The sequence below is a fragment of the Chroicocephalus ridibundus genome, chromosome 2 (assembly GCF_963924245.1).
Source record: "Chroicocephalus ridibundus chromosome 2, bChrRid1.1, whole genome shotgun sequence".
Lineage (NCBI taxonomy): Eukaryota > Metazoa > Chordata > Aves > Charadriiformes > Laridae > Chroicocephalus > Chroicocephalus ridibundus.
The window spans coordinates 42,499,214-42,519,103 of NC_086285.1; the positions used below are offsets into that span (position 1 = coordinate 42,499,214).

Genomic DNA, 19,890 nt, shown 5'->3' on the forward strand with positions numbered 1-19,890 from the left:
AGAAAATAATATTAACAACTTTTCTTTGTCTTGTATTCTGACTTGAATATTACAGTCTTCAAATCATGTCATGTTGAGCTTTCATTGGCTTCAGCAATGTAGTATCGCACTTGGAATTTTATTAGTTCACAAGGGTATGATTATGCGAACACATGGAAATTAATCACTAGCAGAATAAAACCTCTGGTGCGAGCAAAGAGGCCAGTGATAAAACAGAAACTTTGATACTGTGGCAGAAGAGGATCCAAAGTTTGAAGCCTTCACAGTCTGAGGTATCAGTTTATTGTATTAAAAAAGGTAGAAATTAACTTGCAGAACATAAGTCTTGAATGACGCAAAGGTTTTGAAACGCTCACCCTGGTGTAAATTAGAAGTAAATGTAGTGCAGTCAGTGATGTTACACTGGGTGGCACAAGTCAGGTCGAGAATGCCTCAAAGGAGATGTCTGCAGGAGAGACTGCCTTAGACTAGACCATGCCACTCTTTATCAACTCCTGTTTTTAAAACTCTAAAACTTTCAATTATGAACAATCAAATGCCCTATTAAGCTGCACTTCTCTTGTGACTTAACCCAGTTACAAAAAACCACCAAAATGAACCCACAGAAATTTCAAGACAAGACAGTATTCCTGTGGATCATCCTCCCGACGGAACACCCCAACCAACCGAGACCCCCGGCACACACAAAAAAGTGTGTCATTCAGCGCAATCCACTCCTGTTGTCTACCTCTATTACCTGGGGGAACGTGCAGATGCATTACCCACAAAAGTCATATTTTCCTGACTGTTTCCAAACTGTGCACCCCTGGTGTAGAGTCCTGGCTGTCTCAGTGTTGCAGGCAGGGCCCCTGTGCGCTGCTTCTAAAAAATTCGGGCAGTGTCAGTATGTGGGAAGTATTGCAGAGCATTCAAAGTAGTCGGGGCAAACAGAAGGATCTTACGTTGGTTGTATTCACACTTTATGCATACAGATGAATAAAAATCCAGCATTTGGTCAAAAAGGTTTGCACATTTGAACATGTAGTTGCAAGGATTAAACATACCTTTCTAAACTCTTAACAGTTCTGTACGCCTGTTTTCCAGCTCCCGGTTTTATAACACTTACTTTTACCTGTTACAAAATAACTGTTACATGTCTTGTTTATAGATTTTCTTGCTGCCTCCATTCTCTCAGCCCCCACTGATGAAGGTTACGGGGGAAAAATACCCTAGAACACTGCTCTTCAAGAACACAAATCTGCATTTTCAGGACTCACAGCACATAACATGGGGCACATCCCAGACAGTCCCTATCTTTTCATATTATAAAAAAATATACTGAAAACTATAAGAACCTTGAGCAGAAGTACTAACGTGGCTTTTGCAACATACATCATTTGTCAAATACAGCTATCTCCGTGCCCACATGAGTTACCACCTCTCTTTAATGTATACATTTGCACAACCTTATTCATTCACGTTACATACTATGATCAGAGACTCAAAACGGGCCCTCAAAAATATGACTATGCAAACTTATTGTTTGAGGAATCCAAGTATCAGCCTATCACATCAGTTCTGACCCTCGTGGGCCTTAGTGTTATAGATTAAACTACGAAAAAGCTCAAACATCAGAATCCAAAATAGCACCGAGCACTTACAAGAACAGAAAATTAACTCTATATAGGATTTATCTTATTTTGAAAACTCTACTTGTGAATAAAGTATGTAGAATTATGGAGTTCTAGTGCTGTAAAGTTGCAATAGCATTCGACAGAGTATGTCTCAGTGGAATAAAAGACATTAAAATTTGTCACTTTGTCTACACTATCTATATTATAGCAAGCGATACAGTTGAGGGAAAAGAGCTAAAGCTTTCTGGCACAGAATCATGTCTTTGGGTTTGCAACAGATGCAACAAGCTTCAAACTAGCTGCCCTTGGTTTAAACCTGAGGAAAATCTTACACAACAGCACACCTCTTTCCTCAACATGTATTAACTTAGTTCCTTCTCTAGAACTGCCTCTCTCACAAAACCCGCTGTACCTCGGTTATGACATGCCACTAAATTTGTATGTGACTCATAAAATGCCAGTGTGATGTGCCTTTTATTGAAACACTTCAGGCTCATTAGTCTGTTTGGATAACAAAGAATGTCATAGTTTATATTTAAATGTTCAGATTCCCTACAAATCCAGTTCTCCCTGAAAATATTTGACACCTTGAATAAATTTGATTAAAAGAGAATGGCGCTTGCTCTTTCATGATCAAGACTCTTCCAGGGGTCGTGCTTGTTTTCTTGCACGAGTTCCTTGCACAATTGGTGACACGTGGGTAGCACACGGTCTTGCCAGAAAGCATTTGCTCCTTGGGAGGTTTTGCCAACAAACTGGCCAACAAAATTCTTGAATATTGTTTGACAAGTTTTAAGATGGTCTCTCAGCAAATATTGCTAAGAGTGATTATAGACCTGTGACCCAGACAACCCAATTTGTTAAGTCTCCCCATATCTCGTAATTGGAAGACCCTGTTAGCAGACATCAGTTAATTACACAGCTAATCTCTTGAGAAAGTAACCACCAACACTTAAAACATGTACCTCTTCTGAGTCATCCCCTACCCCAACTCCACATGAAAACTTCAACGTAAAAAGTTCCATTTGTTCAAAAATAAAACTCAGCAGAAAGCCAGCTAATGTAGTTTGACACAACGTAATTAAGAGACTCTGGGGTGGGACTGTCTGGGTTTGGCAGCCTCCTGACAGCCCTTAGTAAGACGTTAAAGCGATCAACACCTGACATCTGTTAGCAACGAGGCATTCTGAGGTAAAGAGCAACTAAATCTAAAGAAATCAGGTACTTAGACCAGTTTAACTTTTTCATGAGGTGATATCCTGCCTGACACTGTAATCTTTCTTCCTGGAGTGATGCAAGACTTAAGTAAAAGAAAACAACTTGTAGTCCCTCCCTCTCAATATGCAGCAATTATTTTTTAGGCAAAGAACAATGAAGAACTATTTATCCCACTTTAAAAAGGAATAAAAATAACTTTCACACTAAATTTGTGCTAATACCTAAGCAACTGTGATTCTTAAAAGGAATTCCTTCAATGCTGCACTGATGTGAACAAAAAAGGCTACCTGAAAGAAACCAGTTAATTTTCCTGACTACTGAGGCAAAGAATATTCACAACAAGAAGTTCTATTTATTTCAGTTCTGTATGTGCACTTACTGAAGCTTTGGGGATGGTTAAGAAAGAAGAAAAGGCAAACAACAGTGACAGGTGAGAGATGAACATCCTGAAAGTAGTAAAAAAATGCTTTTGTTTGCCTTTGCATTTTTAATGTATCAAAGATATGCTTTATTTAAAAAGGCCAGGTTCAGAAAATATTTTTCATCAGCTAATCAAGACCATAGAGACAAATTTTTAAAGGGATAAAGGAATAGATACTATTTTATATTAGTTATCACACAGAAAACCCCAGTAAGTACTCATGGCATTTTCATCAGAGCTCTACACAAAGCTACTAAATTGAATAAAAAGGAATACTAAAAATCACAATTGGAAAATTTCCAACAATCACTGTTGGAAAAAAAAAAATTAAAATAAAAAAAAATGGTAACAAGAAAACGCCCCCCACCTAACAATGCTTTTACCAATGGCCAAACTCCTGACCACAAACACAGATACAACAACCTGGGTTTGTTTGTTTTTTTAAATACAGCATTTGCTGTGCTCTGCATAATAATGTCAGTTACCTTTAAACTTTTTTTCTTCTTTTTGGTATTCCTGGGCACTTGACAGTACTTGAAAGTTTGCTTTTGTATGGCCTGGCTGTAAAACAGTGCTAGTCCAAGTTGAAGCATGTCGACACTGCGAAAGCTGCTGTCCGTTCCTCTGGAAATCATAATTTTTGGAGTGTCTTTTCCTACACAAACGGTTTTCCTCTATGCCCACTACATTCCATTTCTGATTTCTGTCAGGAAGGTGAATCAGTCTGTCCCATGACAGGAGGCCACGTCCTGGATGTTTGGCAAATACTGCAGGGCTACAAACTGTTGGCATCGCCAAAATCTTGCTCAGGTGTGGAGTTTTGGAAAGCAAGTGGTTCCCCGGCTCTCCTGATGCCGTGGTATTCCCGTGCATCTCCAGTTGACCGCACTGATACGATACAGAGCCTTTCAGCCATGCCCATTCAGCCACCATAGTTCCCCTTCGGTAAATATAAAATTTTCCTGTCTGTGAAGCCTGAACAAGTAGGTAGATCTATGTGGACAGGCTAACACCAGCTGTAACTTTCACGACATCACAACTACAGCACGGGCCTCAGGGCAAGTTACCACCAATTTATTGCCTTGCTCATATGATCATTTGAGGTCTTGTAGGTCGAGGCTGGTCGAGAACAATTTTCAGATACTTAAAACACAAAACATCAAGGATTCAGCCTTGTTTGACTTTGCTCTTATCGTAGGCTGACCTGAGGGACACTCTGTTACCTAAGTGTGACATTCTTATGTGGGCATGCTTAGCAGTTCTGCTGTTGCTACCTACTGCCTTTCTCTAGCTGTGGTCACAGTGGAGTATCAGAGACACAAATTTTATCACAGGAGTTTGGACATTTGTGTCCAGTGTAGATAATGAGCAACACTAAAGCTGCATGATTTGATCTAATTAGTCATAATAGTTAGGCAAATTTATTTATTTATTTATTCTTTGATATAGAAGACATTGAGATATCACTAGTTGATAAATCTGTAAAACTAAATATAGCCCATATTCTATTTTTGGGTAGCAAAACTAAATGCTATAGAAATGACACATCAGAGATGATATTCCACATTTTAAAAATTGTTTTATTGTATATTATATGTATCAAAATTCATATACAAAATAGCTTTCTAACTTGCATATAGGAAATCACAAATTCCAGAAATTCAGCGACTGATATCCACTGTGGTCTTAATCATAGTAAGCTTCTGCTATCTTAATGGACCCAAGAGTTAATTTTACATGCAGTTCACTCAGAAAAATCTTTCATATACATATTAGTAAATAAGTGCATACCAAGTCAGTAATTTCCTAATAAAAATGTTCTTAAATAACTTTGGATTTCAGTTACCAGATCTATCATACTATTGCCGTTTCTGAAAATTTTGTCTTAAGACTTCTGTTAAGTGGAACATTGCTAATATAGCACATATTCATGAGACTTAACTATGGTTAGTATTAAATACTGGTATCCTCATAATACATGCAGCTTTCCTCAATACCTTATTTAATTTTAAATGTAAATGCATACTGTTTTTTCTCCCGGGATTGTAAGATCACCTGATATTGGAAGTTAAAAGTCCATTCTTTCTACTCACTGTATCTCAGCTGGACATCAATAACATGAATTTGTCTAAGAAATTATCTGGCATCACATACTTCAATACGTAAGGCAGGTGAGTTAACTACAGAATTTGCACTTACCTACTTCTGGCTTTACAGATCTCCTCTTAGTTCAGACTTGGTTTTCTTAGTAGAATTAAAAATTAACTCTAAATGCAGGTAATATGGCAAGAGAATATCACTTGTAGGAGGATAATCAGATTTAAAATAGAATAGTGAAAGTAACCCAGAAGATACTAGGCAATTTTTAAAAAATAAAAGAACAGAATATAAAACTTTTTTTTCATAATTTGAACGCTTTTCTGTCTTCTAGACTTCCTAATAAATTTAAGTTGAGAGGGACAGACTGGATTGTTCTGGTAAGACCCTCTGGAAGCTGCACGGAACTTCCCTGTAAGATCTGAACCGAACTTGTCTATTTCACTCTCCTTGGCATAGAGAGGAACCGTACACTATAACCCACCCTTCCACCAGGCGTTGTGTAACCTCAGACAACATACCCTTCAGTACAAGGCTACTCTCCTCTTCCTCGTCTTCCCTCACATTCTTGTTATCTCCGTGCATGGATAATATTGCATCTTTATACAAATGCGAGAGTCAGGCATGTGAGACAGATAGATAGATTAGATAGATAGATAGATAGACAGACAGACAGACAGATAGATAGATATAAGGAGTAAAATCTGGCATTTCTATAATTGAATCATAACTAGATATTTCTACGCTTTATGAATCTCTTGAGAATACCACTGACCCCACATAATTCTCCACCTTGTTTAGAAAAGTCAGTTATAAGCTCAGTTACTCAGTTCTTGCTATTAGTCCTGGAAATGACATCAGTGATTCATAAGCAGGCTGTTCATTCTTCTTAGGCAAAAATTTCCACATCTTTTTCCCAACTTTAATCTTTGATATTAAAGGCCATCTTTGCTGCCTTTTAGCCTAAGAGGATTTGCTTTACTTCTAATTTTAATTAAAAAAACACGCATTCGTTGCAATAGTAAAACTTCTGTTCTGCAAGGATTCAGAGAGGATGTCACACAAGGATTCAGAGAGGATGTCACACAAGGCTCACAGATTTTTTTAGCAAGGAAGTCTAAAGGCCTCCTTAACTTGAAGGATAAAATGAAAACATATTTTCCAATTTCTGTGTTTGCAAAGCATATTTAGTATTTTTAAATATGATTCTAGACACACTTAAACTATGAGAATAAACTGATGCCATTACAGCTTCCATCATCTGGAATTTTCCCAGGCAGAGTTTACAAAGGCTAACCCAACATCAAGCAGCTTTATCCTTTCTTTTCCTTTAGTTACCTCTGAAATTTGTCTCTCTATTTTGACTCCTATATGTTAGCTACAGTTTATTTAATTCTACAAGCTTCCATTTTATTTCACAAATTCTATTCAGTCACCAGGGACATTTTGAATTCAAATTTTGCCAAACAGGGATTAAGTTGTAAGGAACTACCACTGAGGAAGTCTCATGATTTGTCTCCCTTTCCTAGACTTCCTATACTGTGGTGCAGCAGATATATACGTCTGAAATTACCATTAAGGTTATAAAAAAGTTAAATTACAATTTCACTACAGGACTACGTTATTTACTCTATTACTTTTGTTTTAACATATCTTGCTTGAATTTGTCAAAAGCTTTTCTCTTTTCCTTTTTTTTTTTTTTTTTTCCAACAGAGAATGAAGTTTAAATCTCCTGCATCTGCTCTTGGTTTTGTCAAATCAAAACCCTTGATAAAGGATAATAATGTACTTTTGCCTGAGCTCCCTAATTGTAAGAGAAGCATCTCTCTCTCCCTCTAGCTACTGTTGAAATGGCTATAATCAAGGCAGAAAGGAGTACAGCCTACTGGGATGAATCACAACTAAAACTACAGGCCCCATTTCAGAGTAAAGAGGGACTAATAAGAAGGACCTAGAGCTCTTCCTGTCAACATAAGTAAAAAAATCACCAAGTAATTTCAGAGATATAAAACCAGCATATCGTAGCAATAACTGGCATCTGAGCAGTCAACAGTTCAAAAGACTTCCTCAGGTTCCCATCAGAGTGTCTTTAAGGTGAGTTTGTTTTACAGAAGCAGCAGAGTTTTAGGAGATGAAGGGCCCATCAAGCCAAACTAAAAGGACAGATGAGGAGAATCCCTCAAAAATTGTTTATTGCAGGCCAAAACAAAGACTCCTAATGGGTGAATGTAAAGGTTGGGCTGCTCTCAGGTATGCAAGTGTTATATGAATGGCAGTATATAATGGACTATAAAAAACAACAGAACAATAACTTTGTTTTCACCTCAAACAGATATATGCTTTTTTTCCTTTTCTCTATTAGTATCTGCCAACAGTGATAAAGGAAGAGATACAAAAAGCCTCTCCATTCTTTACTACATCTCAAGAGAAGGGAGTCATAACTTCCTTCTTCCAGAAAGACAGGAGGTGGCAGCCAGCCAGCCAATTTCTTGTTGGAATGAGCTAAGCACCTATCCTGAACTTTGACCCTGACAAAAACTCAGGGTGCACAGCATCGGACCAAAAAGCACACTGAAAAGACTGCTTGTTCCCTGCGCTCACCACAACCACCCTAGAGGCACCGCATTAAACCCTCCCTGCTGTGCCCTGAGAGATGCACCCATTTTTCCTAACTCGGGATCTGCCCTGTTACACCCAAGGCTGGCATTTGTATTACCGTTATTACCATTATTGCTTTATACCGCAGTAGCTGCAGTTGACAGCTAGATCCACTGGTGATGAAAGCTGCTGTGTGACCACGCAGGCAACCAGTCCCTGCTCCTCAGAGACTACATTGTTCACACTTTTTTAAGGAGTACAAACATTTATTTTTCACCCACAGCACCAGTCTATCAGTTTCAAGGCAAAAGGTAAATCAACGGTTCTGGGACGTCAGAAGATTGCTATTTTTACAGTCACAAAGACACTTCCTCTCACAACAAAAAGTTATTTTACATTCCAAAAACAGCTCACAGCCTGTAAGAATTCCAGCTTGTATCAGTAGGTGAATATATTAGCAGTCTCTGAATTGTCATTACCTTACTTGATTGCAAAACAAAAGATTGACTAAAGCGATTCTTCTATTAAGTTTTGCTCATTCTCATATTTAAAGTTTACTGAAAACAGAGCAGCAAGGGCAACAGCACTTTACTGTTTTGTTTTTTTTTTTTTAAACATTGAAGTATGCAAGCATCTAAGGACACTGAAGTGGGCTGGCTTCAGAGGGATCAACTAAGGCAAATGTAATCAGGATTAGAATTGAGGGGTGCAGAGTAGGTTGATCAAGCAGCCTAGCTTTGTATGGACCCAGTCCAATAACACTAGATGATTTTTACCTAATGACTTGAGGAAAAACAAAGCAAGCAAACTACAATTAAAGGACATTTCCCCAGCGAAATTAAAACTCGACCCATGTTTTGTACGAGCATTTTCAAGCACAGAAGGTAACTATAAGTAACAGCATGTAAAGCTTCCATGTGTGTTCGTGCTGTGAATGGTAAAAGCATTTGTGCCTGACAAGGCTAAGGTTTCATTTTTTCTCACTAATGTTGCAGTCAGTTCACAGCATTTCATTTTTTTTCCTTTATCTTCCTTCTGCTCTCCTTTTCTCCTCTCATCTTTCTCTTCCTTTCCTTTTCTCCCAAAAAACACCATAGCATTTTCTTCTTACATGGAAACACTTTAAAATGGAGTCTCCCAACTTCTAAACTAGGTTTGTGTGATCCTTGAATAAGCAGGACGGAGCACAGCTAATACAGACTAGCCAGATTCTTCTTTATAAATGTGCAAACCGTGCTTTCATATAATGTGCTAACTAAAACCTTTGAGAACATATGATTCCTTTCCTAAAATGTAAAAACGACAGTGACTGTAACAAAAAAAGTATACAATGAAAGAAAGGGACTGTAATTAGCAGGTGGAACTAGTGATGTCTGCTGAAACCACTAGGTGGTTTCCAGTATTTCCAAAACATGTGTGTGTATGTGTATGCTTATGGAAGCAAACAGTGACAGGATTATTTAATCCAGGCCTGTTGTGCTGTTACTTGCTTTAACAGTGGCAATATTATAAAATATTTAAATATTATATTTTAGAATATGGCTTTCAATATAAATTAAATGTCAATATTTTCAAACAATCTTTTGGACAAAGATTACATGACCGTGAAAGATGAATGTGCAGATATTATAATGAACTGTGTAAAGAGTTTTTAATGTCTAAGAAAAGGTAACATTAAGAAACTTGTAATATACAGTGTAATCGCTTTATCCTTGTTCTTGCCGACAGGTACCTCAGTGAGCTCCTCAGTGTGAACCAGTGTAATCGCTTTTTAAAAACACGTTGAATTTCTATTTACTATTAAAGTAACACTACACATATACTTATCTCATCAAGAACCTGGGCTTGACATTCTGCTCAAATTTCTAAACATAAGAAAAAAATTAATCAGAGGAAAAGAATATCCAGAAGAATGTGACAACTCCTCTGTAAGTTAATCAGAGGCAGGTTTTGACCACAGAGAAGCAATGGTCCAGGGTTTTGGTATGTGAAGAGCTGTCTGAAACTCTCTCCTTAAGAGAAACTAACAGGAGTTGTGTAGCCTAATATGGAATCTTATGTTATACAGATAATATAGATATAATATAGATAATATCTATACAGATAGAATAAAAATACTGAAAGGAATGACCAAAGCTATATGGGGAAAAGCAGTAAGATACCGGGATACACAACGGAACTAGAAAGGTGATATTAACCAATACAGTCAGATAGATGCTAAATGCATTTGACCCTCTCATAGTTCTGTACAACACATGGGGAGAGAGTTTTTCTGAGAACAAGGTATATCTGAGCACAGAAGCTCTGTTCAAACCACGGGGCTTGCCTGGTTACTGTTCTCCAATGGCAGCCATAAGTGGATACCCGGGAAAGAGTAAGAACAAAGCAAGCATATAATGAAAGCTTGCCAACAACAATCTCCCAATCCCCAGCTCCTGTCAGCCCAAGGGATTGCCTGAGCCCCTGTAGCCTACCTGAACTGTAGTAACACCCAAGGGATCTCTCTGAAGCACAGCCCAGCCTCCTTTTGTACACTCCTTGCATTCACAACACCCTTTGGCAGGGAGTTCCAGTATCTGTCTCTCCTTTATGTGCAGAACCACCTCCATCTTAAAACCAAGGTTAATTCGATGCTCAACAGGCAGCAATCCACCTCTCCAGGACCCATTTTGCAGACCACTCCTTGCGTGAATATAAGAATGTTAACGGATTTTTACTCTCTTCATATTATGCTAGGCAATTCTTTTAATGCCGGGAACCTACTACAATAAAAGTGAGAAGCCAAAACACCATTTCCGGATTATGGCTCAAAATACCATAAAACAGATCTTAAAAAATGTGTAAGTTACAGTGAAACAATTTGGGAAATCACTTCAAATCACTACCACTGTTTTGTAAAATCCTGATTCTGAGTACTGCTTTTGCCATGAGCTTTCAAATCAATTCACATGGTCTTTCCTCAATCCCACATTGGACCTTCGACCCCTTCCGACGAGGAATGGACAGTATATTTGGCCACTGTTTATTAATAGCACATCCTGGGGATATCTGCATATATCTTGAAATAACACCTCCTGTTCAAAGACCAAAGTTTGAGCAATGGCCAGGTAAAAAAAGACTACTAAAACTAGCAGGCTTGACAATTATGTAATTTGTGGAAGACAAAACCCAGCCACTAATAAAGTTTGCCCAAATAATGCAGTCAAAAGCTTCTTCAGAAAGACAGACAAACTGGGATGTGAAGAGAAAATGCTTCAAAACTTGAAATAATCTGAATCTTGGTACAGGTCTAAGCAGTTTTCAGACGTGCGATCATATATGTAACAAAGCAGATCTGAAAGTCTGGCCTTTATATTTTGCAAGATTTAAACACTTCCTTAAACATCTTCTCTTACGATAAATGCTGTAGCAAATCTGATGCTTTTAAAGAACATCATCAGAAATGCATTTAGGGAATGTAAAAGGTATTTTGTTTATATGGAAATAACTGGAAAATACCTGATTGGATAGTAGCTTTCCTGTAGTTCATCAACAGCTTTCCATTTGTCACAAAAAAAATTACAGTCCTCTCTACATATAGAACTGTATATCAAGCACAAGTAGTGTAAGTTCATTGCTCTGATATACAGCCATCCGAAGAACTGAGCAGCAGCCCCTGTGGTCAGGCTTGTGAAGACCACAACATGGCAGGCTGCAACTCCCATGGCAAGCACAGCAAAGTGTTGTGTTTTGTTTTATAGGCTAGTGGAGAAGACTTAGAAAAAACACAGGGACCTTTGGTGTCTTTTAAATGAACTATTTTAAAAGGTTATGAACAAGTATGTTTTATATTGATAACACTATGTACTCCTAACTGATGGCAGCAGTGAAACACAGCATTACACAGTGTAAGAATGATACTCAAAATTTCAAACGCAGCAGTCTGCTCCTATGAGAAGGATGACTGAACAAAAAGAAGTGCCTCTGGTTTAAATAAAGTCACTCCAGAAAGGGACTAAGTATACTGATGGATTATTGAAAAAAAAATAGAAAAGGAAAAAATATCATCACTAACATAATGAAACGCACTTAAGAAAATGGCTAGCAGATGTTGCAAAGCTAAAAAAAATACATGCTTGGTTTCTCTATTCTTTGTGAAATCTAAACAGATCCAAATTTTTTGAAAAATATGTGTGTCTTATGTGGAAAATATAGAAGGTATCCATGAGTTGTAAATACCAAACTTAAACACCTTTAGAAACACGTAAGATCTTCATGTTTCTCCCAAAGAAAAACACTCTTTAGAAAGCCTTTTTTTCCCCCCCATGATGGGAAAGAAAAACCTCAACATATTATTAGATAATTGCATAAAAAAATGAAACATTACAAAATTTTATACAGACTACTTGCCTTTTGAGACTTTTGTATTTATATAGCTCTTTTTGAAAGCACTTTTAAAAACATTAAAGTTTAAAACAAAAAAGTTAAAATTAAACCAGAATGTCTGTAACCTAGAACTTAACAAGTGTGATATTTTTAACTGCATATTCAAAAATACGCTTCTAAGTAATAAGAGCCATCATGGAGTGATTCATAGCTTCATGCAAAAACATCCCACAATATAAATCTTGTTAACCTTTTGAAAATCCCCAAAAGCTCATTACAAAGCTGCTGAATCCTGGCATAACAAAACCTTATATTAAAGTATTTACTGTCCTTCTAAAAAGTCCATTACCTAAAAGAAATAATACACTGGAGTTAGTCGGATTTTATCATGGTCTGGCGGACAAGAAGTGTCAGACAGCGATGTATGTCTAATTAAATCACATCCCAGGAAAATCATTATAGAAATTCAGGAGAAATAATTTCTCAACTCATGTTACACAATAAACTATTCTCCATCTGAATTAATGACAAGTTTACAGGTTAATGAGGATTACAGTGAAAAGACTCATGAAGAAAAGGTGGTACCTTTCCTATCCTATTCCTTTTCCCAGTTCTTGGAAACTACATGCAACACCCCTGGAGACACTGGTTTTCAAATGGATTTGTTGCACAAAAGCTGATTAATTTTCTTCTCCAAATGAGTGACCTGTTACAAGAAATGCTGCATATTAAATTCTACTTACTGAAAATATGCATTTATGACATTTAAATTATATTCCCTAATGTAAGCACTTAATTTTAGTGCAATTCCTATCTTGATCTAACTTTACAGTCATTACCACATAGAACAATGTGAATATTTGAGACAAGAAGCACAATATCGGAGTCGATTATGAAACTCCAAATAAAAGCAGAGTAAAATCCTGTCCTTACTGAAGTCAGTGAAAGAACTGCTGCAGACTTCACTGACACCGCTATTACATTCTTTATATTCTATCTTCATTTGACATGAAGGTGAAATTAATGAGATTTACTTTATTCTACAAATACTATTTTATGGTTTTTAGAACACATTCTTGAATTCTTTCTTCAGTTCTCACTCCTGTAAATGAAGTAAGACGAAGATCTGTCTGAGGCTTGTCCTGCATTTTGGGAAAAAATGTGCAGAAGGAAGCTTTCAGTGACAGATTATTGCCAATGAATAATGACTATATTGCCAGTCAATAGCGATGCTAAAGCCAGAAGATTCACAAGAGTATTTAAACAGCAAGAATTTTTTTATGAACTATGTTACATACGTATTTATTTGAAAATACTATCTTCTCAATGAGAAAATATTACTTTCCAACTTGTTAATTTTTCTATTCTATTGTGCAAATATATGGCAGAAAGACTTAAAGCTATTGCTAAGATAGTACTAGTTTTAAAAATTCTTACATTTTTTTTCCCCAGGTATTACTCTGTGGACAGTAATTGCTGGTGCCAACTGTAAAGCTGCTGTTGAACTATGGGAGGAGCATCGAATCAGTCATTTTCCACTTATTTCTATTTAAAAAAACCCCAAACATACTTTACTTACATTCCCTAAATGCATTTTTGATGCCGTTCTTTAAAAACATTAGATCTGCTGCAGCATTCATCATAAAAGACAACGAACGTTTAAAAAAAAAATCAGGTTTCAAAACAGGAAAACTAAACTTTCAGATTTGCTTTGTTACTCTTATCTTTGTGATCACTCATCTGAAAACTATTTATTTTAGGGATGTACCGAGCTTCAGTTTATGAGAACAGAATGTGTCTGTCTCAGACTTAATAGTCGACTGCAAGACGTATTATGTCCAGCTCTCCCCCTCCAGAAGCATCCCTTTATCTCATTGTTTGGTCATCATCTGAGTTATGTGTTCATAAAACTTGTCAGGCAAGTTTTGACACTTAGAGCTGGCATAGTTGCAAAAGTATACTGACAAGCACAGTGTTTACAAAATCTGTAGGTCCAGCTTTTCACTTGTCAGCTTCTAATGTCATTATGTACCCAATATTAGGTGTTCATTAACTCCATCTGTACTGCTGAGTGAACTCTATTTTGACTGTATTCTAAGAAAAAGGAAGAGTAGTTTGGACTTTATTATCTCAACATTTGACTTTCAGTTTATCTTTTTGCATGCTTTCATTTTGCTTTTTATTTTTCATTTTATTCACTTTTACGCAAGGGCTACTACGCTTCGGAAATCCTTCCATGTTACCCATAACTTTGAAGTTCCCCAAATAATTTTGGAAAACTAACTTTCTCTTTATTAAAAGCTATGTACCTATCTATCTATCTATCTATCTACACACACACACGCAATTACAGATGTGTGTCATAAAATAATCACACCAGTATGTGTTTTTAAAGCTGTCAAAATATTAAAAATATTTTTCCTATGGTAACTACAAAATGTAGTAAAGCTTAGCTTTACTGCCAAAGACCAAATTCTGCAATCTTCTGTCAGAAAGACTTCTCTAGATTGCACCAAGAACTGGGGGCTTTTGGGCAGTGCCTGCAAGAGGAAAATTCTTACTGCAGTAAAAATGGGCAGAGAAATTATCTGTCAAAAAATCAGAGTAATACAGTCTATTATTTTAGGCAACTGGCTTGGGTTTGGATTAGATTCTGCTCTCATATTCCAGTGACTTGGTAACAGAATCTAAGCTTTCATTTCATTCATTAGGAAAGGAGCCTTGTCTGGCTCTGGATGGTGGTATTTATGCATTTTTTATAGAGTTTGAAAGATTTTTATTTCATCCATGCTTCTTTTCACATTCACACTCATGTAGGGAATTTAATTCCTATAATGAGAAACAGAAAATATAAACTGCTCATAATGAAAAATGCTGGTCATCTACAGCTGTACCAACAGTCATCTTCTGCAACGAACCTTATTTTTCACCTGGCGATTATTTTCTTTGCACATACTTGTTCTGCCCACTCCTTTCAAAAGAAATGCAGAAAATGTAGGTCCTTCCAATTAGGCTTTGTGTTTCACTGAGCTTAATAGAACTGCCCTGGCAGGGGGAAGTCCAGGGAAACCGGTCTGGTTAGAGTGCTAGTGGGAATTCTCCATCAAACTCCCCTTCATAGGAAGCTACACCCTGAAAAGATAAGGTGAGGATACAGGGGGTACACTGCATTTCCTTCCCCATCTCTTGCCATCACATAGCACAAGCTACCAATTGGTCCCTCCAAAACCACAGCAAAATCAAGCCCTGTAGTAAAAGGTCAAAACCCCATGTTTAACATGAGACAGGAGAGAGCACATCAGAGAGCTGGGAAGACTGAGTTACATGTCAATACTTTAAATTCTTCCAAAACAAGTACTTCTAAATGTAATTATCATGCCTAGAACACCTACAGAAGAATGCAAGAACACTCTAGTGGGCCCTGCCAATGTAGCCTAAGGATAATAACTCCTTCCCAATCCTCATGTGGCAGTGATGCTAATCCAGAAGCTGACACAGCAACCAAGGGTCAGGTATTCCACTTTATCCCACGAGAAGCCTCGATGCCCTCTGCCTCCATCTTATATTCATCTATGCCTAAACTCCGCTTCAACAGACAGCAAAGAAACCACAGAAACAGAAGTCAAATGACACAGATTTGCATACTATCAAATAATACATCTTACTATGAAAGCATGCATTTAAATAATACTCTGTTTCTCCCCCCGAGAGTCCCTCATATCGAGGACCCTAAACTTAAAAGACCAGCTTTGCTGGTGAATGCAGCTGTTACCCTTTGCTAGTCAATACAAAAGGATGGGAGTCTTCCAGGGGAAAGGAAAGAATATTTGATCTGCCCAGCCAGTAAAAATAAACTGTCCCTTGAGCATACCAGGAATTCAGTCTTGTTTGTTATGATTTCCCCTATGTAGCACATGCTGAATTTTACAAACAGGCTTTTAAAAGGTCCCATTTATGGCATTTGGTTCTTGAAATATGCATTGAAAAACACTATCAGCAGAACACTTTAAGTAATTTGATGAATACTAAAACAAATTCTGGAAGTCTGGAATTCTCCAGCTTTCTGTATCATCTTCACATAATAAGTACATCTTTTTAGACACCCTGTTCTGGGATTAGAATATGTGGGGGTTTTGACACAGCTAATTTATGTATAGCCTTCAAATGCTCTGCAACTGGCAGGGATAAGATGGTTAAGCAGACTTAAAATGGTTAATGGCCATTTCAACTCTGGATCTTAAGCCCACCTGCAGACCTAGTCAATTATTACCTGAAGAGTACTCGGTAATCTATGTAAAATGAATTTGACTGTCTCACTTTGAACCACAGGGGATACGTCCACGTTACAAAATAACTTAGGCTAACGTACTCAGCAGAAACTGTCACTGTACTGGCAGTTTCAGCAGAAATGCGGAAGTTGGAATATGCATTTAGAACACAATACAACTTTGTTTCTGAAGGAAAACCAAGGAGGATGAGAGTTGGTGGAAAAACACTGGGGAAGATTACTATGTGTCCCACACCTCTATGTTCTGGGTAGAGGAAAGATTTCAATTCCCAGCACCCAACGCATTCAGAACTTGTTAAAGCAGTATTTTGCAGTGAACATTTAATAACAATCACTACAGCAAAGCAAGGAATATTACATAGATGGTCTTATGAAATATGATTACCTGACATACTGCTGGGAGTTATGGATATGTAATCATTCTCGTTCTTCTTCCGTCACCAATGTCACCTGCCAAAAAAAAGGAAAAAATCCCATGTGATATGTCCATAAATGCAAATCTGCAGAATTTCATTAACATTTAAACAGGATGGAACATTTTGGATTTTGAATGCCATGATACATGTTTGATGGCTTAACACATTAAATTCAATGCACCTTGCTTAACCACATGAGTCAATGAATGGAAGTCGGATCCAAAACCTGGTGGACTGGAGGAGCTGTGGGTAACAGGGATTTGGAAGCAAGGTCAAAAAGCTGGTGGCTACTGATGCAGAAAAAAACACGCTTCTGCCCACTTCAGGGAACGCTTTCCCTTAATTTTTTGTAGAAGAAAAGTTCCTTTAGGTCTAATATGTAACTTTAGGAGCTAATTATTTTTTACTTTCCAGTTTCTAATGATACATGACCATTACTCTTAGGTTCAGTAAGAATAGAGGATTCAAAGGAATTAGAAATTCTCTGTCTAGAGTTACACTGATTCTTCTTCAATCATCTGAAACTCAGAAGTCCATAAATTTATACAAAGTTTTGAGATGTAAATAGTAATTTTACTCACTTTGTAGAAAACTGATCCATATGTACTTATTACTTAACTTTTGAACAATGGCCTCCTCTGTTTTATTAAGGAAATAACTGCAGCTGTGAGGAACTGGATTTGGCATCCTGAAGTTGTGGTTTTAATATTTAGATTACCTCTCCCACTCTTATGTCCATACATACACATCAACATATTAACTATACTCCTTTTCTGTTTGGTAGCAAAGACTGAAGCCCTGCAACCTAATTTTGTGTCAGGAGAAAAAGTCACAAATAGCAGTTATGGCATCATCCTCCAGCAGTATCTGTATTTATACTAGCTACAACAGTTTTCAAACAGAGGTATCACAGGCAGCATGCCCTTGTTCAGCCATCCCGACCTGAAACATGGTGCCGAGCTGGATGATCCCAGCTCGATCCCTAGTTTAAGCATCAACAATCCAATCCGAGCGGAGACAATCCTAAAGGCATTACTCCAGAATAGAGACAAGATCTCATTAGAATTTTTGAATAAGAAATCCCAGGCCTACAACTGACCCCACTAATGCCAGTGGAAAACTAGCCCAGGACCAGAGTCACACTCTCTCGATCATCAGGAAACAAATATCTTGTAATGTCAGCATGCAAGTGATATTTTATGGGGGAAGTAGAACCTCTCCCAGATTGTCCTGATCGACATTTTATGTTACGAAACTGCCCTTTGGTCTTTATTTTGTTAACAATCTTTTGCTTTCTGTTTCTCCCCATCCACCCAGCACCAGAGCCCAGCCTGTATTTCTCCACAGCCGCTGTCTCCTCACACGGGGAGCGTTCCCCTTCCTTGCCCTTGAAATAAACACCCTCCACCAACGCCAGGCTGAAAGGACATCAAGCGCATCTGCTCTATTTAGGCACAGACTACCACACCAGAATGAGAAAGAACTGCAGCAATCGCATGTACCGTGTAATTAATGTATCTGGGACGCAGCCTCGCAGTTTCACCTAAGCTCTTCGATCCCCCCCCTCCGCTACGCCGGCGGGGGCCGAAAACCCTCCCGTCAACTCAGACACCTGAGGCTTCGCAGCCCCCGCTTCAAGGCCTCCACAAGATGGCGGCGGGACGCCCCCGCCGTGCCCTGCGGGCCCCGCACCGCCCCGGCCCCTCGCCCCAGGCGCCACTTCGCGTCCCGCTACTCGAGACCGGGGTAGAGGCCGGCGCCTTCCCCGGTACCCGGGAAAGGCCGGCTGCCCGCCGGCGAGGCACAGGGAAGAGCCGCGGCCCCCCCGCCTTCCCCGAACGTTTTCCTCACAGACGCCCCCGCGCCCCCCCTGCCCGCGACGCGACACGACGCGGCGCGGTGTGACGGCGCCCCCTGGCGGCCACCCGGCAGCAGCCCGGAGGGGAGCGGCGGAGCCCGAAGCGTCGGGTACCCCCCGGACCCCACTGCGCTTGTGACGGCGCCGCAAAGTCAAACCTGCTGGAGGTTTTACAGCGGGAGCGGGTAAAATATCCGCCGGCATGTATGTTACAATGTGTTTTTATCTCCTTGTCTCTTCTTCCAAGAAAATCACTCTCTCTGGGCTCTTCTCAGAAGAGACACTGTCATAGAACCGTAGAATGGTTCGGGTTGGAAGGAACCTTAAAGATAACTAGTTCCAGTCCCCTGCCATGGGCAGGGACGCCTCCCACTAGACCAGGCTGCTCAAAGCCCCATCCAGCCTGGCCTTGGACACTCCCAGGGATGGGGCATCCACAGCTTCTCTAGGCAGCCTGTTCCAATGCCTCGCCAACCTCACAGGAAAGAATTTCCTCCTAGTATCTAATATACATCTACCCTCTCCCAGCTTAAAACCGTTACCTCCCATCCTATCACTACACTCCCTGATAAACAGTCCCTCCCCATCTTTCCTGTAGCCCCCTTCAGGTACTGGTAGGCCAGTATAAGGTTTCCCCGGAGCCTTCTCTTCTCCAGGCTGAACAACCCCAACTCTCTCAGCCTGTCCTCACAGGAGAGGTGCTCCAGCCCTCTGACCATCTTTGTGGTCCTCCTCTGGACCTGCTCCAACAGGTCCATGTCCTTCTTATGCTAGGGGCTCCAGAGCTGGACGCAGTACGCCAGGTAGGGTCTCCCCAGCGTGCAGTAGAGGGCCAGAATCACCCCCCTCAACCTTTAAGTATCTCCTTAAACTCTTAAGGAAAAGCAAATACTCCACTTCATATTTGCCATGCACAAACACTACAACCAGAGGTGACGATACAAGAGCTTTCTTTTGCTACCGACGTCTTGTGGGCCTTCAAAAATCCTTCACAGTCTGTCAATCAAAAGATTAAA

At 39.1% G+C, this 19,890-nt stretch overlaps 1 protein-coding gene across 12 annotated transcripts in view; it reads right to left on the reverse strand.

Moving 5' to 3' along the window:
- The window catches only part of THRB (thyroid hormone receptor beta), a 177,149-nt gene that overhangs the window by 35,461 nt on the left and 121,798 nt on the right, over window positions 1–19,890 (reverse strand). For 10 of the 12 annotated variants that reach the window (XM_063325195.1, XM_063325194.1, XM_063325199.1 and 7 more), the window contains one exon: window positions 16,986–17,050. In XM_063325195.1, coding sequence (XP_063181265.1) covers window positions 16,986–16,992 — 7 coding nt within the window. In that variant the 5' untranslated portion in view covers window positions 16,993–17,050. Of the gene's footprint in view, window positions 1–3,737; window positions 4,186–16,985; window positions 17,051–18,518; window positions 18,539–19,890 lie in introns of those variants that run through there. The other 2 variants (XM_063325200.1, XM_063325188.1) reach the window with 2 other exon arrangements.